This window comes from Mesoplodon mirus, assembly GCF_964341445.2.
Source record: "Mesoplodon mirus genome assembly, chromosome: 7".
NCBI classification, from domain to species: domain Eukaryota; kingdom Metazoa; phylum Chordata; class Mammalia; order Artiodactyla; family Ziphiidae; genus Mesoplodon; species Mesoplodon mirus.
This window is the reverse complement of record NC_138983.1, coordinates 100,446,269-100,466,499: the sequence shown is the minus strand read 5'-3', so window position 1 is coordinate 100,466,499 and position 20,231 is coordinate 100,446,269. Positions and strand designations below refer to the sequence as shown.

At 51.8% G+C, this 20,231-nt stretch overlaps 1 protein-coding gene across 1 annotated transcript; it reads right to left on the bottom strand.

Moving 5' to 3' along the window:
• Positions 1-1,098: 1,098 nt before the first annotated feature.
• Positions 1,099-18,496, bottom strand: LOC309807231 (BCL-6 corepressor-like). Its single transcript, XM_082626576.1, is given in 12 exon segments — positions 1,099-1,459; positions 1,463-1,571; positions 2,938-3,094; positions 3,253-3,330; positions 3,768-3,913; positions 5,066-5,232; positions 10,116-10,349; positions 10,353-10,370; positions 10,701-10,882; positions 12,120-12,365; positions 17,733-17,919; positions 18,391-18,496. Coding segments are annotated over 12 exon segments (1,758 nt in total). The 5' UTR covers positions 18,445-18,496; the 3' UTR covers positions 1,099-1,279.
• Positions 18,497-20,231: the final 1,735 nt, after the last annotated feature.

Below are 20,231 nucleotides of genomic sequence, written 5' to 3'. Positions count from 1 at the left end.
TACTGCAAACGTTATTCCCAACCACTCAGCAAAGTACTACATACTTTTTCAGATATAGGAAAAAAAAGAAAAAAAAGAAAAAGCATACGATTCTTCCTATTTTCATTTCCAAAGATACGTCCCAATCTTAATGATCAATCAGCGATTTCAACGTCAACTATAAACCCAGTATACTGCTGCTGTGCAGTGTACTAGAGCAATGGAAGAGAGAGGACCTCAAACCCTCTGTTCCCTCAAATTCAAAGGCAGGCTTCCTGACCCCTCCAGACCACTACTGGACACAGGGAAGGCACACTAATGTTTCAGGACCCCAACCAACAGTCACCTGCTTTGTGATTACTTCCATGACACACCCTCACCAACACCACTGAGTTTGCTGCTCCTACGGGACGTTACATGTATTTCCTATTTTAACACATACCACAGTGCATCATAATTATGATTGCAGATAGATGTTCTAACAATTGAAAGAGAATGATGACTTTTTTGCTCTTTACATCTTGCTATTTCCCTTCCCATAATATTTCTTGAAGCGAAACCATAAAATATAGACAAACACAAAAAACAGAAAATATACAAAACGTGTGCTTTGCACTTTAACGCAAACTTAAGTAAAATTAGTTCTGACAGTATCCAGCATGACAAACTTCCATGGTACAAATGAGAATGGACCAAGGTTTGAGCAGGTACAGGAGACAATCCAGGCATGAACAACACCAAGGCAAGGTAGACAGGAAGTAACATGGTGTGTAGGAAATCACGAGACCAGTCTGATGGGAAGAGACTTAAACAAGACTGAAACTCACTTTCTAAACCTCCATCGCCAACTGGACAATTCGCAGGACACAGGTGCACCAAAGTGGCCAATTTATTCAATCCCTTTAATATGGAGGAAGAGTTTAAAATTTTACTGGTTTAATTTGCCCCAAAAGCAACTCTCAACAGTTATGGCCTCTGTCGTCGGAGCTTTGTATGAAATTAAGTCAAAGTGTGGAGCTCCTTTGCCTTTTTTTTTTCTCCTTAAAAAAGAAAAGAAACAATTGTTCCGAGTAAAATCAAACATATTCCAAAGCATGTGTACATTGAAAAGTAAAGAAACTTTATTAACAACTTCATAAAAACTGACTTCAAATTTTAAAAAGAAAAAAACATGTTTTGAAGTCCTTCCGACTGGAGTCGTGTCTCATAGTGTCCTTTCTTTACAGAAATAGTCGTATTAGGACACATATGCACAAGGATTAACACCATGACACACTGTACACGGCGGGCCCCGGCGAGCTCACCAGTCGTCGTCTGAGTCCAGGTCTCTGGGGAGGATCCACTCCACGGATGAGCCCAGCAGAGTCTGAAGCTCGTTCATGAACTCCACCAGATCTAAGAGCTCCTTACTTTCTGGATTAAAGGACTCTAGGTCCTTGGGGCAAGAGAATAAGAGACTTGCTGACACTTGCCGGTAGATCTAGGCCTCCGCGATGGTGACAATTTCCACATTTGGGAAATTGCAGCGGAATATGCAGGAGGACATTTGCAGTTTCTTGAGCAGGTCTGAGAGCAACAGCCAGTTATGAGGCCTACACCAGAGAAAGGACAGTGGTTTGAGTTTCCGGCAAAATTAGAGGCGCTCCCAACTATGAACTACCCGTCTCCTGGCAGTGAAAGGGCCTGCTACTTCCACTTTGATTACCCCACCCCCACCCCACTTCTCACTGTCCTTAGAAGATCTACTACTTCTTTTTTTTTTTTTAATTTTATTTATTTATTTATTTTTGGCTGCGTTGGGCCTGTTGCTGCGCACGGGCTTAGTTGCTCCGTGGCATGTGGGATCTTCCCCGACCAGGGCTCGAACCTGTGTCCCCTGCACTGGCAGGCGGATTCTTAACCACTGTGCCACCAGGGAAGCCCGGAAGATCTACTTCTAGCGGGGGAACTCTGGACTCAGGTGCATGTGTTAAGAGGCCACCTAGGGCGGATCAGCCAACTTAGACAAAAGCAGGAGCAGCGCCCCTGAACGAGCCTCGTTGCAGGCCACCCCAGTGCTGCCTTGGCTCTGGCCACAACTCAGGTCACCCCTCTCCAAGTAAGTGTACCCCGTTCTAGTCACTGGGGAAAACCAGTCTGTATGCCAACCCAAGGGAGATGGCAAACACCTCTTTGACCTCTCCTCTCCTCCGGCCCTCACGGAGAGAGCATGAGAAACACTCGAGGTCACCTGGCTTTCCTTTCCTTTCCCACACCTCCAAGCCGCCCCTCACTGCTGCCGGGAGTGAGGCTTTTTCGAGAAGGGAGGTGGTAAAATCCTTCCTGATACCCTGCCATGCTTTATGATCTCTATCCCAAATAGAATGTCACCACAAAGGCAGACACGTTCCCAGCCTCAGAGTCCAAGGAGGATGCTACTCCTTAAGCACCAGGGTCAACACACAGCAGAGAAAGGTCTCCTGATGTGTTCACTCCGAAGGGTTGGTCATGGGGCACAGTGGCCCGACCGTGGGGACAAGACTCGATCTAAGCAAATCTGAAGACACATAAGATCCCAGGTGCCACATACGGCTTTCTCTAATCTTATACGAGAAGAGGGTACACATCAGTATCGTCCCGTGGACCTCACGCGCCTTGGAAGGCCCCTATGGTAGCCGTTTGGGGAGGATCCCTTCCCCAAGAGTTTACTGACTGAAACTGTGCAATTGCAGTCGCTGACTCCCGTGTCCTTTGGGCTCTAGGGGTGTGTTCCAATGAGGGCAGTTGGCTGGGGAACCCTCCCACACCCCAAACTTTTCTGGAAAAGTTCCACTGCATTATGTGAGGTCGGTGGACACTTGGTGAGGAATTCACTCACCCCCCAACCCAGCCACCCTCATCTGCTGAAGGGGATTTCTAACTCCTGCCACCCCACAGAGCAGCTGGGCTGGCTCTCGACCACACGCTGGCCACGCTCACCCCTGAGCGACGGACACCTGGACGTTATAACACGGCAAAAGGGGGTCTTCGGAAAATTCAGATTCCAATAGGTCACCATAGGCCTCGTTGCTGTCATCCTGGTCCTCCGGTCGTGGGGGATTTGCTAAAACATCGTAACCACTTTCATCATCTGGTTCTAACCGGGGGGGCAAACAAGAGAGAGGTCAGTAAGCTGGAGCAAGATTCCAGCTGTTCGCCAAAAAGGACCCTGGAAAAATTCTTTCCCAAGCAAGTCCTGCTCACAGCACCACCCCCACCCCCACAAGCCCAACTGAAACGAACAAGGCTGCTCACCACACACACAGCTGCCAGAGAACTCCGAAGAGCAACCGGGGCTACCATCGTCAGGAGCCTGCAGGTTATTTAAACAGTCTGCAGAGAGAGGGGGAGAGAGAGAGAGAGAAACAGAAACAAGATAACGCCTGCTGGTAAGAGGCAAATGCTGCTGGAGTTCGGGAACATCTCACGCTGGGGCTGGTGTCACCTCCTGATAAGTCCCACTGCACACGCCTCCAGGTATCTGACTGAAACCTCCCCACGCGTCCACCCGCCTTCCTGAGGGACTGCCCGCCTCACCGCCCCAGCCTGCCAAACAAAAGCTAGCCTGGCTAGCTAAGAGTTTTCCAGCCCCCCACCTTGCAAAACTCAAAGTATGTATCTCTTCTTTGACAGACTAACGTTGGGCCGCTTTTCCCAGTAAAGGGTCACTTACAGTAAACGGGGGGTGGGGGTAGGGGGAACCCAGGTGAAAGGCTGTGAAGTCACCGTCTAGATGCTTGAACAAGACCGTGTCTTGACCTCTGCCGTACCTGTTAAGAACTTCTCCAGAAGTTCGCTGTGGCTCACTTTCTTGATGGTTCTACCTGAGTACGTAGCCAGGGTAGGATCAGCACCGTAGGAGAGGAGCAAGCGGACAATTTCGAGATGATCATTCTTGACAGCATCGTGGAGAGGCCTAGGAGAGGTGCGGGGGATTACACCTGTGCACGCGACGCTTGCTTCTAAGGACACGGGGCAAAATCGAGCGTGTGCGGCCAAGGCTCGTAGGCGCGCTATTTCACTGAGGAGGTGAGTTTACGGTCGCTGCGACAAATTACTCTGTTATTTCAACACATAACCCTTTACGGGACAGGTGAAGGGACCATCTCAGGCCTAATTCTTCAATGCAAATCTCTCTTAATGCATGGCCCAAGGAGGAACTCAGACAACGATGAAAACGTTTCCAATGAACTTAAACAGTGACAGACTGTAAGAAGGTAACATACGGCGGGGTGGGGGGAAGAACCCCAGCATCAAGGAAGCAGATACGAGAAGCCATTGTTACACCATTACAAACAAAACCCAAAAAGTGCAGTTTGTAAAAGAAACTAGGGGCAAAGTGGAACCTCTCCTGAAACCAACTTGGAGATGAGTGATCAACCCTCTCGCCCAGAAGCAGTCGACAGGCAGGGCGAGTTCTCAGGAGGATACAGAGTCCTCCTGCCCGTGTCCGCTGGGGTCAGGAACACTGTCCGCAGTCCCATCCAGAAAGGATGCTATTTGGAAACCACGAACCACCAAATACCTTACGGTTTTGCTCATTTTATGACTGTCAGGAAAGCCCCAGTGCCCTGCCTCGTGGTGGCATCCCAGGTACAACCGGGAAGATGCTTGGGCTGACTCAGACCTGGGCCTCTGGCCAATAAACCGAGGTCAAGGACAGAGTGGGGGCCAGGCCCGGGGATGTGGGTGGACGTGGCAGGTCCTATCAAGCCAGTTGCCACTGGACCTGTCTGTACTCCTGCAACTTTCAACTCACATATATGTTCAAGATTGAGATTCAACAGACGCTGGTGAAGAGTCCAGGGTCTTAAAAGAGAACACCCCTGATTATTCATGCAGGCTCAACATTTTCAGGGACTTCTGTCCATAAAAGCGTCACAGACTTTTAAAGTTCTATGTAAATTTGCCAGAAAGATCTGTCCGATTCCATTCTAGAGGACTCCGCCATCAGTGTGCTTACATGGCACTCACTCTCCATCTTTCCTTCTGGGGTTCCCCGCACACCCTGAGAACCACTGCCTATGCCCCAGCAGGGCCAGGCCAAGAGCGCAAGACCGCCACTGACCCGGTTCCATCCTGGGCACTGCAGTTGACATCGGCGCCATATTCAAGGAGGTGTCGTACGATGTTGAGCCAACCTCTTGCACAAGCCTCGTGCAGGGCACAGTAACCCGCGTTGTCGCAGTGGTTCACATCACAAATCTTGTTCTCCAGGCAGTACAAGACCACTTCCTACGGGGAGAGGAGAGGAGAGGAGAGGAGAGACCATCAGACCACCATACAGTGAACCTTGTAAGGGTGACCTCCCCATAGCTTGGCGGTGCCCACTTTCAAAGGCATACATCCTTGGGGCCAAAAGCCCACCATGGCGCGGGCAGGCGGCAGGCATCCTGCTGGGGGGCGAGAGTGCGTGAGAAGGGCTTGGAGATGCAGACAGTGTTGTCTAAGGCTCTGCTGCACCAGTGGCCTGGCCATGGGCAAGTTACCCTTGAACTTCTCCAAGCTTCCACAGGGCTGCTGAGAGGACGCATTCGGATAGCGATGAAAGCCCTCAGCCCAGGGGCCGACGTGACCAGTACAGAGGTGTCACGGCTGCTAACATCTTAGATGACACATTGCCAAGCACAGACCATTCTCACTTGATGGGTATGTTCGGTCAGTGGCAGTGGACGATAACACAAGTTTAGATCAAAGTATGGATGACCAACACTTAAAGAGAGCTTAAATCAGCCAGAGAACATTCCCCAGCTTAGAGAAGCAGGGACATGCAGGTCAGCTACATCCTCGCGCCCCTTGTTAAGACCCCAAATCAGAATCTGGGCCTCAGATGCTCTTGTCTGTACGTTAAGTAGAGTTAAAGAGAAGCTCTCTCCCTCCATTCTCGAGGAATGACACAAAATGCCTCCAATAACCCCACCCTCTATTTTGCCTCACTCCACCCTCTCGGGGCAGAATCAGTCTTAATATTCTCATATTTACTCAAGTTAATGACAGGAACCTGATACACCACAGGCTGCAACCTCCACATTTCAAGAATCAAATAAAACGTTCACAACCCACCCCCCCAGAGATGTTCTGTGTCAACACTGTGCATTAGAATCACTGTTATTAACCTTCTTTCTTTGGCTTGTTAAAATATTAATATGAACCACTCCCAGTAAGCAGAGCAGGAACTTATTCAATGTTTTATTACCTTAAGAAAGTTTTCAGACACATCGAAAGCATTTGCCACCAGAAAACACGTTATACTGTTTATACTGGGTAAGTCGTGCCCAGCAGAGAGCCGGCAGGTTCTGAGAGCTGGGAGTAGGCAGAACGTGCATGTGGCCCAACACATGGTCTGCAGGGTAAGGGGGGATGCGATGGGGTCAGAACAGGCCTCCTTGTGACATCTCTCAGGTAACTCATCTGTTAAACCCAAAAAGGGCGTCATTCTAGCCGCCCATAAGTGCGAGATGGGTTCTGTAAAACCTTTTATGCCCTTTGGAGGACACGCCAATCAAAGGTGACCACTCACTTGGGAGCGAACTAGAATGTTCCATTTGCTTACCACGTGAACCCAATGGGGCATGCTGGTAAACCTGGCCATCGGTGCCCTGTTACTTCAGGTCACTGCAGCAGCTCCCTTCCAAAACAAGAGGAGGAAGAGAAAAGGCACGCCCACGAATGCGTTTCTCCATTTACATCCCAACCTGCCAGAAAGCCCACAATCCTCTGGGCTCCCAGGCCACCTGCCCCGAGCCCTGGTATCCAGGATACCGCATGAAGCTGCTGCGCTTTTAGCAGGCCCTCACTAGCCAGACTTGAGTGGACGGCTGCAAGCTAATGAGCTGTGTGCCCCAGCCAGGGAGAGGCCCTGTCACGTGGCTCTGGGATCAGGTCTGAAGGCCACCAACTGCTGTGCACACATCAATTTACTCAACCGCGGGTTTATTTGCTGTAACAATCATGGCCTTCACCTGGAAACCTTCATCACTACTAGGGCAGATTCAAGGGTACCTAAAAATGAAAGGCCGTCCAAGCTGGTGGGTAAGTCAACTCTCTTCTCCTGGAAGATGGCAGCAAAGGCAGCAGTAGCCCCACGGCCAGGTCAGACTTTTTGCCACGGGCTGTCCTAACTCAACCACGTTGATCCCACTATTTACACAGTGCTTCTCATTTCCCCAGATGAGGACGTCTTCTGTCACCCACAGGAACCCAGGAGATAGCAGGAAAGGAAGGTAGTACTATCCTCATTCAACACTTGGAAACTGAGGCCCAGAGATATTAAACCCCAAGTTCAATTAACATGAAGTACTAGACCTATAACTCAGGTCTTTGGTACCTGGTCAGCTGGGAAGATTCAAAAGGCCCAAGAGGGCCCCAGTTAGAGGGATGCAATCCAGCTGTGACGAGCATCCCACAGGCCTTCTCTGTTGGGGGTCAAGTGGGCTAACTACACTCTCCTAGCTAAGAGGGTGATGGCCTCTAAATGGATGGCAACCGTCGCCACCAACACTTTCTCTAACTGAAAGGTGAAGAGGCGGGGCGAGTCTGTCGACGCAACACATTCCTTGGTTTTATTTTCTCCGCTAGAAATAAACGGGAGTGTCCGAAGGGCAGCCCAGCCATTCCCAAGCAAAGTCAAACTGCTTTTGTCGGACAGCTCTCTGTTCAGCGGCTATAAGCCGAATGCCATTACCTGCAAAATGTAACCATAAAGGCCATAAGCCCGACGTTGTTAGTTAATTAAATGCCTCATTAACTTTTTAAAAAAACATGACTTATTCAATTCATAGAAAATCTAATCATCACCGCTAAAGGCACAAGCATGTGGTTGCACATGGGCATTTTAGCCTAAGAAATAGAAGCCTTTTTCCCAGGAGGGAATGGTTTGAGGTCTTTGGCCACACACGTGATCTATTTAACGCGGATCTGAAGCCAGAGTGTGTTTCTAAACTTCCAGAACCAGATTATCATGACATAAAGCTCAGACAGCCTTTATACTGCACATGGTATCTTTGGCTAAGCAGAAGAAAATAACCAAGAATGCTGAAGACAAAACTTCAGGAAAACCCTCCCAAACCACACCCTTATCTGCTTAAGCAAACTGTCCTTCAATTTTAAAAGGTTGAAGCTGCCACATCTCCCAACTGGGCCATCATCCCAACATTTAAAATTCTGCCCAGAGAAATCCCAGAAAGTTGGATTCAAAGTTGAAAGCGTTCATCTACTTGTCACAATGTTCAGCATCAACACTGGTGATCTGTGGAATCTACATATTGAAATTTACATTTGAAGAAAAAAACAAATCCCACCGTAAACATTCCCAAGGCTTCCTGTGCAATCAAAGGCCAGGTAGCCTAAAAAAGTATGGATCAAGTGCCCCTTGGTCCAGGCCTCAGAGCCACCAAACCAAAATGGAAACTGTCTTAGAGGACCAACGAGGGTCTTTTGACGTCTCTGGTCCCAAAGGGAGGCTGCTGGAAATGATGCCAAGTTCACAGGTGGGGCTCGGAGCCCCGCCCTCCACGGCGGGTGCAGCAGCACCCCGCCACCCCCATCTCCAGCATTTGCTGGAAGCGGGAGTCTACTTTCTCAACCCTAACCCAAAAGTTGGGGTTAGGGGTCTCCCCCCCACCTCCAGCGTTTGCTGGAAGCAAGGAGACTATTTTCTCAACCACGGGGGGTCTAGCTCAACACTATGTGCAACATCTGCTCTGTCCTCCTAGGCGCCCGCTCTCAGCTCTTGGGAAACCAACTGGGTGCTCCTTGGACTTCACCTGCAAGTAACTGCGATAACTACCACAAAGTGCTCTCTAGCTAATGGAGAGGTCTCCAAGAGACGTGTAGATATACACAAGAGCACATTCAACCCACAACAACAACAAAACACCCCCAAACTAAGCATAGCCCTAGTGCTTCCAACTTCCCACCCACAGTCAGGCCTTAGGGCCAAGGCAGGCACACTTCCAAGGGCTCACAGCACTATGGACCGGGGTGGGGGGACACGACGGGAGACGGGGGACAGGGGCACAGAGCTGGCTGAGGGTGTGGGCGCCAGGGCTCCGGGCCAGCCTGGGTCCTGCCACCCCAGTGCTCAGCCACACCTCCACGCTCAGCCTGCTGAACCGCGTTTTACTGTCACCATTCAACTCCCAGAGGGCTGATGCCAGCACAGAAAAATGCCTTTGCCCTGTGGGCTATCACATCACAATTGCTACTGACAAGTATGGTGGGGGAACTGCACAGGGCATGGAGAGGCATCTGTCTCACAGAGGTTTTGAACTGTAAAAAGGGCAATTCCAGTGTGAGCCAGTCTTGCTGAGGAGCGTGGTGGGCTGTGGAGCACTGCTGGATTGCTACCTGTACGGGGATCAGCTAACCCCTCTGAGGCTCAGTTTCCTCATCCGAGAGTGGGCTAGTACTCGTTACTCCCAAGTGAAGATGTTAACAGGGTGAAAGGAGTTACTACAGATCACACGGGCTTAGGCAGGTATCAGCTCTCTTTCTATGTTGCTCTAGCAATAGAGGCCATCACTGTCATCAGCCGTGCTGGGTTGGGATACAGCAGTGTGGACAGGGAGTTCTGTGCAAGGCTCAACCCCTGCTCCCCGCCCATCAGCCCTCGGCTCCCGTGCCCTCTCAGAAAGAGACTGCTCAGGTCTGCCCCACTCCCACCCCTACTCTGCACAGACGCTTCCCACCCGCTACCCCACAGGGGCATCACTCTGCCCCAAACAGCACAAGTTAGTAGAGCTAATAACTACTCTCCTTCTTGCTATTCAGAATCCAAAAGGCTCATTAAAATTCCCCTGGTCGCCAAGCCCTGGGTTAGGTCAGATTTTATATCAGAGATAAGTGAGCCAGACTGGCCGAAGCAGCCTACCTGCCTGAACGGGAACGGAACATCAGAGAGGCCTGCCTTTCTTTTCACACCACGACTGAACAAGCCACCAAAGAGCCCGCAGTGTGAGCGGGGCCAACGCAAACACCCTGCTGGAACACCCAGCCCAGCCCGCCACGTGGAGGGGGCTGGGCTCTGAGACCCGCCCCCCATCCCCAGCCAGTGTGTCCCCCACCCAAGGAGCAGCAGCCGGCGGATCCTGATCCGGGGCACCCACAAGGATGCTCACCTCGTAGCCAAGCCGGGAGGCCTGCTGTAGGAGGGTCTCGCCCGCGTTCTTACTGACAATAAGTCTCCGCGCTTCCGGTGGCATCGGGCGGGACTGGGTGGTCTCTGGAGGGGAGCTTGAGCATGTCAGCTGCGAGGCCTGGGAAGCTGGTAACAATTGCTGCAAACGGTCCAAGGGCTTCTGGTCCTGCTTGGCTGGCGAAAGATCATAGTCGGAACTGGGCTCAGGCCGCTTTCAAAATCTCCGGACGGTCACCTATCACGAAACCAGGCAGCGCACACATTTCAGGCTGTCCTTCCAACACCCGCCTGGTTCGCCTCCTCCCTGAGTTACAAACCTGAGTGGAGGAAAGCACTTTTCCTCCTCTCTGTCTGGGGGAGGCGGGGCGCGAGGAAGGGGTTGCATTTTTACTAGCTGGAAACTTCACCACCACCCAGGAGACAGGTCCCCTAGGAAGGGGCAGGGACGTTTTGTGGGGAGGGCTTCAGGAAAAGGAAAGCTTTGTCCCCAGAAGCAGAGAAGCAAGCAGGCAGGATGTGCCTGCACAGGCCCGGGGAGCGGGGGAGAGCCAGGGGCAAGAGGTACCTTGCCATCCGCATTGTCCACGTAGGAGTCCCCTGGCAGCGGCAAGCCCCGCCTGGGCTCCTGAGGGATCAAATGCTTGGTTTTGCACGGTCGCTTCCCGGATGGTTTCTCGCTGTTGTCGGTGTATTTCTGCGGCAGGGGCGAAGGCTGCCAATCCATTTCTCCGTCCGTGCACAGCACATCTGTCAGGGGGAGAAGCAGCGGGCGTTACACAGTTGTAGCCGGTGAGGAAAGAAAAGCCCATTGTTAGCACTGATCGTTGGAGCAGCTTCAGTTTTTAAAGATATACCAATTATGTTTTCAAAGCACTAATATTTTAATCATCCCACATTCAACCGGCAAATAGGCTAACCCACGAAACGCCAAATGGCAAGTCGCTTCAAAGGGCCGCAAGAGAGGGCAGAAGCCAGCCCTTCTTGCGCTCCCGTCCCCACCCGTGGGGGGCCTGGGTGCTCGGGACAGGGCGACTGGGGACAGCCTGAGGCTGGAATGAGGGCACTGACAAGCGCCCGGGGTCACCCAAGACTTCCCTTCCTGCCCAGCCGCGGGCTGGGTGATGAGGAGCAGCCCAGGAAGTCGAGCTCCCGCCTCACTGTCCATTCCATAAGGAAGTGTGCAGGCTGAAAGGACCTCATGAAGAAAACTCCCCGCTCGCCACACGCTACTCTTGTCAACTTGGATGGCGCTCAGGTCCCCTCCAGGGCCGTTTCCCACAGAGGGCGAGTGATCCACCCTCCAGGAGCGCCCCCCGCCCCGTGCGTACCTTGTTCATTGTCACTGCATTTAAGGGACTCCTCCAACCAGCTGCTGTTGCTTTTGGCCTCTGCCCTTTTCCTGCCAGGTTTCTCTTCGGAGATGCTATTGCCCTGGGGGGTGACCGCAGGCTGAACCGCCTGGGTCACTTCCTTCCTGCCCTGCCGGCCAGGTTTGCTCTCTGCTCCCCCCGTTCTCTAAGGTGCAGCAAGCGGCGCTGCTTTCTGGGATGGAGCCCTGTTAATTCAATGCACACCTCAGGTTGGTCAGCTCACTATAATGTGGCTCTTCTAAGTGGTTAGAGGAACTGTTTGTCATTTCCCTCTCAGGCCAGTCAGCTAATGGAGAAGTAACTACAAATTAATGAAGAAGCCCCCCGGGGCAGGGGTGGGGGTGGGGATCAAACTGTCTTACACATCACTAACAGGGGTGGGGGAGGGGACGGGTGTGGTCACTGTGTTGGCTGGAACTTGTCACCAAGTCTCGGGGGGGGGCCTATTTGCCTTTGGCCACCTTTGGGCTCCAGCCCCTGCACCTGGCTTTGGGGGGGTGGGGAAGGTGTGAGTGGCTCCCCCCAGGGCTCCAGGGTGGGACTGGAACTTTCCACTGCTCCGCTCCAGGACTTCCGTAGGGTGCCCTGCGGGCCCGAAGCCAAACCAAGCTCACCTTTGGAGACCCGTCTCCGCTTGGCTTTCAGCAGAGAGTCCTCTGGGAGCCCAGTGGTCTCAGTGTGGTTCCTATCGCCAGACACCTTGCGCTTTCTGTTCAGCCGGAGGGTGGGGCTGCGTGACGCGTCCGGGGCCGCCTGGTCGGCGGGGGACTCTCTGGGGGGCCCCGTGTCCATGTCCTCAGGAAGATCACTGTCTTCTGGGGCTTCAAAGCGGTCAGGTTTGCTTCCATCATAACACTCCCCTAGGGGAGGGGAGACAACCCGGAAAGGAGGGAACAAAGGTCACCAGGAGCAGGCAGGACCCCCATGCCCAAGGCAATCTGCTACCAACAGACCGCCCCCCTTTGGAGACCAGGGGCCTCACACGCCGGAAGCACAAAACCCTCAGAAAGACGTCCCGAAGGAAGGACAGCTGAACACAACCAGCAAAGAAAGCAGAAAATGAGGCGCGTAGTCCACTCACAATCCATCCTTCAAGGGTCAATGTGAGGCATCTACACCATACGTCTATAGGCATGTGAGATCACTCCCTAACTGCTTAACTCTCCAAGGTGGCTTACTTTTAAAGGGGGGTGAGTGACCTCACAGTAAGATCCAACCAATCAGGGCAGAGCTACAAATGACTATGGAAACAGCTGCTAGTCAACAAAAAAGGCTGATGTCATCAAGAGACCAAATAGCCCCCAACTGCCATCTACACAGACATAGCACCAATGTTCACTTGGGTCAGCAGGGGCGAGGGTGAAGAAAAAGGGTAGGGAAAGAATGCTGGGAGGCTGGGAAGCTGGGGAGACCAAGGCAAGAGGAGCCTGGCAAAGGGAAAGGAAAGGCTTCCTGGTGCACACACAAGGGTCAAGGGCAATTTCAAAGAACTCAACCAGATTGCTACAAGTCCGTCTGTCCTCTTTCCACACCCGTGGGGGGAAAAGCATTTCACTGCCATCGAGGGGCTGCTCCTATTTCCTGTCTAGGAAGAAGGCCCTCAGTGACACCAGTCACCCACCTGGCACGTCTCCACGCCTTCCTTCCCAGGCAACAAGCATCTAAGGACATTTCAAAGACAAGACTCCAACCCCCTTCATGGGGATGGGGTGGAGGGGGGGGTGCGGCGGGCAGGGCTGAACTGCTTGCTCCTGCCCCCTCTGCTCAATCTAGCATCCACTTGGGGCTTTTCCTCCAATCAGCCCAGCCTAACATCACTCCTCACTTTTGCTCTAGCCAAAGAAACAGTTCAACTGCTTTGCTAGTCACATTGTTTCTAACACACAAAGAATTCCATAATGATCACTGTGCTGTTAAAGAGTTCCCCGAAGATGACCCTGTGTCCATCACCGGCCGGGGGTGGGGGTGGGTGTATGAGTTTGGTATTTCGTTAACACCTGAGCTAAGCTCCCACAGCCCGTTTTTCTAGATGAAATCATGGACACACCCCTCACATGCTGCTCGCATTTCTCCTCCTCTCCCTAGACCACTTCAAGTATCACTCCCACTTCTGCCCAGCCGGCTGGTCCCCTGATCAGCCTCTCTTGGGGGCATTCCCAGCATTTAATGGCAGCCAGTTGTGGGGATGAACCTCACCCTGGCCTGGGCTAGCCTGACCTGTGTTCTCAATGGTGGAACACACTTAGCTTTTCTCCAAGGGTATCCCAAGGTGGGGCAGATCCCCATCTACTCTTGCCGGAATGGTGGAATCACCCCAACCGCGAGGGTCTCCTGCCCCAAACTCCTGGCCTGTGCTTACGGGTGATGCAGCCCAGGCTACCGCAGGCCCGGTGAAGACGGCGTGCTGCAACTCTCACTCCGGCTGCTCTGTGACCCTCTTAAACACTCGGGCAGGAATGGCGCCACTTTACAACTCGGCCCCCCTCACTTGTAAAGTGGGAATGTTACTGCTAGCCTCCCTCCAGGGGTGGGCTTCATAATCACGGGCCGGGCTCAGCACAGAGAAAGGCTGGAAAAATCCCTTTAACCAAAAGATGCCAAGACTTTCAGACCAGCCTGAATCTCAGGCCTGAAATGTAGGAAATTTTAAGAGGTGAGCCCTGCTGGTTACACCATTGGACTTCTCGGGTCCAATCTGGTCCAATCAGCCTTCCCTAAAAGCTCCGTGGGAGGGCATCCATGGAGGAATGGAAGGGCTACCTTAAGAACCCCCATGTCCAATTTGAAAGTTTCTTTTTCCAAACTAGGTCCATCCACCCTTCCCCCAACCCCGGAGCCTTTTAGGGCAAAGATCTCAATTCCCCTCAGCTAAGGCCCCCCAAGACCTTACGCTAGTGTGACCTTACCCAGGCCACTAATAACCCTGAAGGACACCCACCCCGACTGCCCAAGATGCCCATGGCCACCAGCTATGGGGTAGAGGCTCCGTGTCACTTGGAGCTTCTCAAAGACTGTTCTAACCACGACCCACAGGAGGATGACCCTTGAGGGCAAAGGAGATGGGGAGATAAATAGATACACGGGGATCCTAACCATCAGGCTTTGCCATCATTGCTACTTTTGGCCCTTCTAAAAGTGGGAAGCCATGTGCCCTTGGTCACCCAGTCTAAGCAAGATGTGAACGTGGTCCCTGCAGCATGGTCCTATGACTCACAGCACCTATATCCCAAATGCATTATGGTTGTACCACAGCATCACCTCACAGAAGCATCACCACAGCAACATTTACAAGTCACTGTGGCAGCAAAGCACCCTCACCACTGTTGAGCCATGCCCAGTGAGGCCTAAACGAGGTGAGAGGGTTCTGAGTCGCTGGAAGGCTCCCCAGGATTAAAATCCCCTTCTCTGTAGCTTAACTATAGTAGCACCTCCAGTCAGGGCTAACCTTGATCAAAGTTACACCCGCTACACAAGGGGTGCAGGGGATCTCTGTTCCAAAGTAGTTTACAAACGTGCAGGTGCTCAGCTGGAAGAGTTCCCTGAGCAAAGAAGTTTCATGAAGCCCCTCGACTGAGGCTTCCTCCAGCTCCTGGCCAGGCACTGCCACTGAGCAGGTCCTAGGCCTGTCCCAGCCAAGTGGTTGGCAAGGGAGATGGTTACTCCAAGTTTGAGAAGGAAGGGACCAATGCCTCCTTGCCCCGCCCCATCTTCAAATGCCACTGAGGGTTCCTAGTGATGAACTTCCAAGTCTGAGGAACCTCCAAACTCATTTGGTGAACTTCCAAAATAAAAATTTCACTCAGCCACCCATGTGATCATAAAGAATAAATGAGTGTCTCGGCCACTGTGTTTTCAAGTTAATTTCTTTTTTAAACAAGCCCCTAGCAACAAGATGCACCCGCACCAGGACAACCAGGGCCACGCAAACAGCACCCACCACCTTGGAAGCTCCTGGTCCCTCCATGGGTAGGGGCTGCCTCAGAAGGGGGAAGGCATCTTGAAGGCATCCTGGACCCTCTCTGGGACCCCTGCCCGCCCCAAATCCCCGCCCCAGCTCCCATGTGCTCACAGCTCGGCTCTCGGCCACACCGACACCCATGAGAAGGACCTGAGCCCGTATCAGCTCAAGACATGATGGCCCAAGAACAAGAAGGCCCGTTCATATCCAGCTGAATGGAATGAACACCTGCTGTGCCTTGGATGTGGAGGCCGTGGTAAGAACAGTGGCCCCTTCAGGTGACCTTTCCTGACCAGCTAGTTACAAACCCCACGTCTCTACAAGACAGAGGGTGGGTGGGGAACCCACCTCCATTGCCCCAATCTTTCAAACGGAGCCCCTCACCTTCCCCAACCCTTCTCCTGCCCTCCCATGGTGGCCATTCATGGCTCACTGGGCCATGTCCCGGGTGCTCCAGGAAGAGACCCGTCGGTCGGTCTGAGATTGGAGGCAGGCGGTGGGGGGAGGGGGCTTTCGGAATCATCTGGGGCTCAGGCCCTGCTCCCCATCAGCCACACCGAGTTCTCGTCTCCAAGCTCAGCAGGAAAGACTGGGAAGGACGCACACAAACGTCTCTGGGAAGAAGGGCGGGTGAGGCCACTGAGACATGAAGGGCAGCGGCCACCCTGGGTTTGGCCACGTTGCTGGAGAAAAGGGCGAGAAGACTCGAGGCCGGTTAACTGCCCGCTCCCTTCCTCCAGCCTCCCTCACCGTCCACCCAGAACAGGCAGGTCCCCTCCTCAGAAAAGTGCATCCCCGTGAACTTGGCCTTGCCCACTTTTACCACGTCTCTCTGAGAAACTTCCCCAAGAGCTGAGTCATGAGGCCACTCAGGAGAGTAAGGGCTGCGTGTCAGCTGTGAGCACAGGCAAGGAGGGAGGCCTTCTTGCTGCTTCACTCCAGGGTGGCCTGGACCCTCCGTTTTTCATTCCAATCCCGAGGGGGAGGAGCTCGGAATCGTCTACTCCAGGCACATCAAGAGCCCCATCCCTCGGGTAAGGCCGCCACTGACTAGCCCCAGAAATCCCCTTCTACGGGAGCCACGTAGGACAAACCGGTCCCGGTGTGGCTTACCCAGAACCCTGGCCACAGGCCTTTGTCTGACCCCAAAGATGAGCTGGGGCAGGGCAGTGCTCCAAGCAGCACAGAGAAGCACACGCTGCTGCTGACCACAATTTTCCCGAACTGCATCAGGCACCCACGACCTAAGCATGCGGGCGAACGCCGACCCTACGACTGGGTCCAAGGGCCTGGGCCTCCCAAACGTGCCCACCACCCCCAACTGTCCCGTCTCAGGAGGATTTCACGCCCACCCTGTCCTCGACGTTCACCTAGGTGCCCTCACTCACCATCACCGGTGAGGTTTCTGGGGTCCGGAGCAGGCTGCAGGCCACAGGCCACAGGCCACAAGCATGCACACTGAAGAAAGCGGGAGAAAGACCTCCACTTGCTGCCAACACATCTCATTAGCCCAGGAAGTCTCGAGGGCAAAGCCCGAAGTCAACCCCAGTGGGGGAGCAGCTGATGGGACCGCAGAGTGTGACTCGAGGCAAACACTAGCTTTCTCTCCAATTTGGCCTCCAAAACATAATACACCCCGTCTGGTAGGAAGAACGCCCTCGTTGATCCCACGCCCTTGGAGCGTGCTGTCAACTCCTAATGACTGCAAACAAGCCTGCCACAGAAAATAATTATGCTCATCTTTCTGGTGCCTTCATCAGCCCTCATCTCATCTGAATGAAACCTCTGCCTTTGGAGGGAGAATCCGAGTACTCTCCACTCCCTCCCATAGGAGACTGTCACTCTGGAGGGTCTGGCTCTGGCTGCAAGTGTCATTCCACTGCTACCAAAAACCCGTATCCGTACCTGCTACAAAACAGAACACATACCTGCTACGCTGGAGGTCTTGCACCGCCATTCCTCTGCTCTACTGTATCAGACTATTACTAACTACAGGACTAGCATTGCTCCGGAAAAAGGAGATGCGTGCCAGGAAACAACATTTCATAGGTGCTCCACTCCTGGATGCCACAACGCTCAAAAGGACAACCAGCCTTGCAATCCACAGCTGGGAAGGGTGGCCAGAGCAGTCCGTTCTCCGAACAGCCAGCACCCAGACGCTGGGCCGTCGGAAGCGTATTGTTTCCTCTCACCTCCCTCGGCACTGGGGGAGGAACCGCCCCGTTCCCACCGACGTGGTACCACACGCGAGCCGCCTGGGTTCACTTACATCTCTCACTGTCGTTCTGGTCGGCAATGGCCTCCTCCAGGGCGACCGACTTTGGCTTTTTGTCCTGACTTCCTTTCAGCCTTTCCCAGTCAGCGGGGCTGAATTTGCGCACCTCGGAGTCTTTGGTCGTCGGGTGGCCACCTTCTCGCTCTTTCATCTCCAACTCTGAGAAGCGCATCACTGCACGCTACAAAGAGAACGGAGATGGAAAAAAGACACACCTTACCACCAAAGCTATTTCACTGCCCTTACCTTAAAGGAAAGTATCTGCAAAGAAAAGTTTGCCCAAAACCAACCACAATTTATGATACAACTGAGATATTTTAAAATTGAACGATAAAAACGTAAGAGTGTCTATGTGTAACTAGTCACACACTCTTTATTCGTAAAGCCGTATGTATGTAGAGATATATGTGGTGTGTATGTATAGCCATACATACACTGTGGCATACAGACAGACATTCTCTTTCGAAGGTAAATAAAACAAAACAAAAATACAACGCAAAGAAAGCGAAACAAAAACACAACAGAAAAGAAAACAAATGCACAATGAATAAAGACGACCATGGCCCACAAACTTCCCTTTGTATATTTGGAAATGAAATTTAACTCAAAAGGTTTATGGAAGATTCTAGTAATAAAAATTTGAAGAACTGACCTCACAGTAAGCAGCGGGTAGACATAAAATACTGTCCTCTTGTAATCCTTCCATCTATGTAATTAAAATGGGCACTCAATGGATCATTTAGATAACTTCATCCATTTTTATAAGCATGAACCAATTTTTTTCTTAACATTGCAAAACAATTTGGCTTTATTTGTCTTTTAATTAAAAGTAAAATACCTTAAGGAAATTCCTATACAACATCTATCATTCACTAGCAAGTTAAATACATACTCTATCCCTTTAAGCAAGGTTTGTGTTTTTGGTTTTTTTTGTTTGTTTGTTTTTTTGGTGGAAAAACAAAATTGCACGAATCTCACAGACATGCGGCCGCTACACACCTCCACCAAGTATCACGTGAGGCATTCTGAGCAGCGCTTTTAGGTATATTTGTTAACGTACAGTAACGGCAGAGAAATCAAAGCGACTGATAGGTAAACGTCACGCAGTCTTTTAGACATCCTTCTCAATAATTAAAACTTCCGTTATCAGCATTCGAGTGGAGTTCGCTTAAAATCTACAGAATAACTTCAAGTATCCACTTACGTCCCCTTACTGGACACATTTCAAACATTTAAATTATCCTAAGCTTCATTAACCAAATCAGCCCGGTGTCCTGCCCTATCATACCCCCGGCCCCCTCCTCTTCACACATTAAAAAAACCTGACAACTGGTCAGGCTCCTGAAATTCGGGTGGGGGGGGCTCACCTGCAATGCCCGCTGCTCCCGGCCGAGCTGACTGGAGTCTGCGTACAGTCCGGTAGCGACACACTTGAACCGGGCACCCACGTAACCAGCGGAGTTTGCGATTCTCTTTGCCAGCTTAGATGGCTTTGGTTTCAGAACTTTGCCATCGGTTGATCCTGCCTCGTCAGCTCCGTCTTTGGTGTAGGTGGGGGTGACGTCCACACTCGGTGGGGCACTGCCCACGCAAAATGGTTTGGGATCCTCTTGGGTTTTCCCGAAAGTGACCGCAGAGCCGTCGCTCCCCAGGGTCGGCTCCAGGAATGGAGTCGAGACCGGCGTCGCCAGGTTCTCCTTGTTGGTTACCGCTGGAACATTCTCCTTGCTTAAGCCGGAAACTGGCTGGCCCGGAGCCTGTTTGAAAGTATAGGCTTCGTGGAAGTCACTGATGCGCCCCAACTCCTCTCTCAGGGCAATGAAATCCCGCTGTGGCTGTAGGGCCACATTTTACTTTTTTATTTTTAATATATGTTCACATGTTGCCATAAAGGATCCAAGGTGCCCCATAACGTAAGGACACACAATATTAGCTTTAAAAAAACATGAAAAAAAAAAAAAAAGGTAAATCATGATCCTGGAAATGGGTTGTATCCTTTTAAGGGGTGAGAATAACAGAATGAGTGAGCCAAAGATTTGGGAAAGGATCTCACATTTCCAAATGTCCAAATCTTAAAATTGCACCAAGTGGGAATGTAGCTGTGGCAGTATTAACCTGAGAGAGCTCTATGATCGTTGTCTTGACTCATCACTTGCTTGCAAGGTTATAAATGACAGGGTAAGTGAAGGAGGGCAAGTAGACAGATAAGAGTCATTTCCTCATTCTCAAAAGAAGGGGCATCACCTAAGGAAGGGGACTCCAAAATCCTACAGGAATCCTCTGGATATACTAAATTTTCTAGGTGGCAAAAGTATCTCATTTGACCCTAGCAGCCAGATGGAACTTAGAAAAGTAGTGAAAAGCTACTCAACTGAATGCACGTCATATGACTACGAGCACGTCAGTGAAAAGTTCAAGGGAAGATGCTGTGGAAGAGCAGTTCACCTTGTGCTTGAGCGTCCTCAGAACGTGCAATGGGAGGTGCAGTACCTG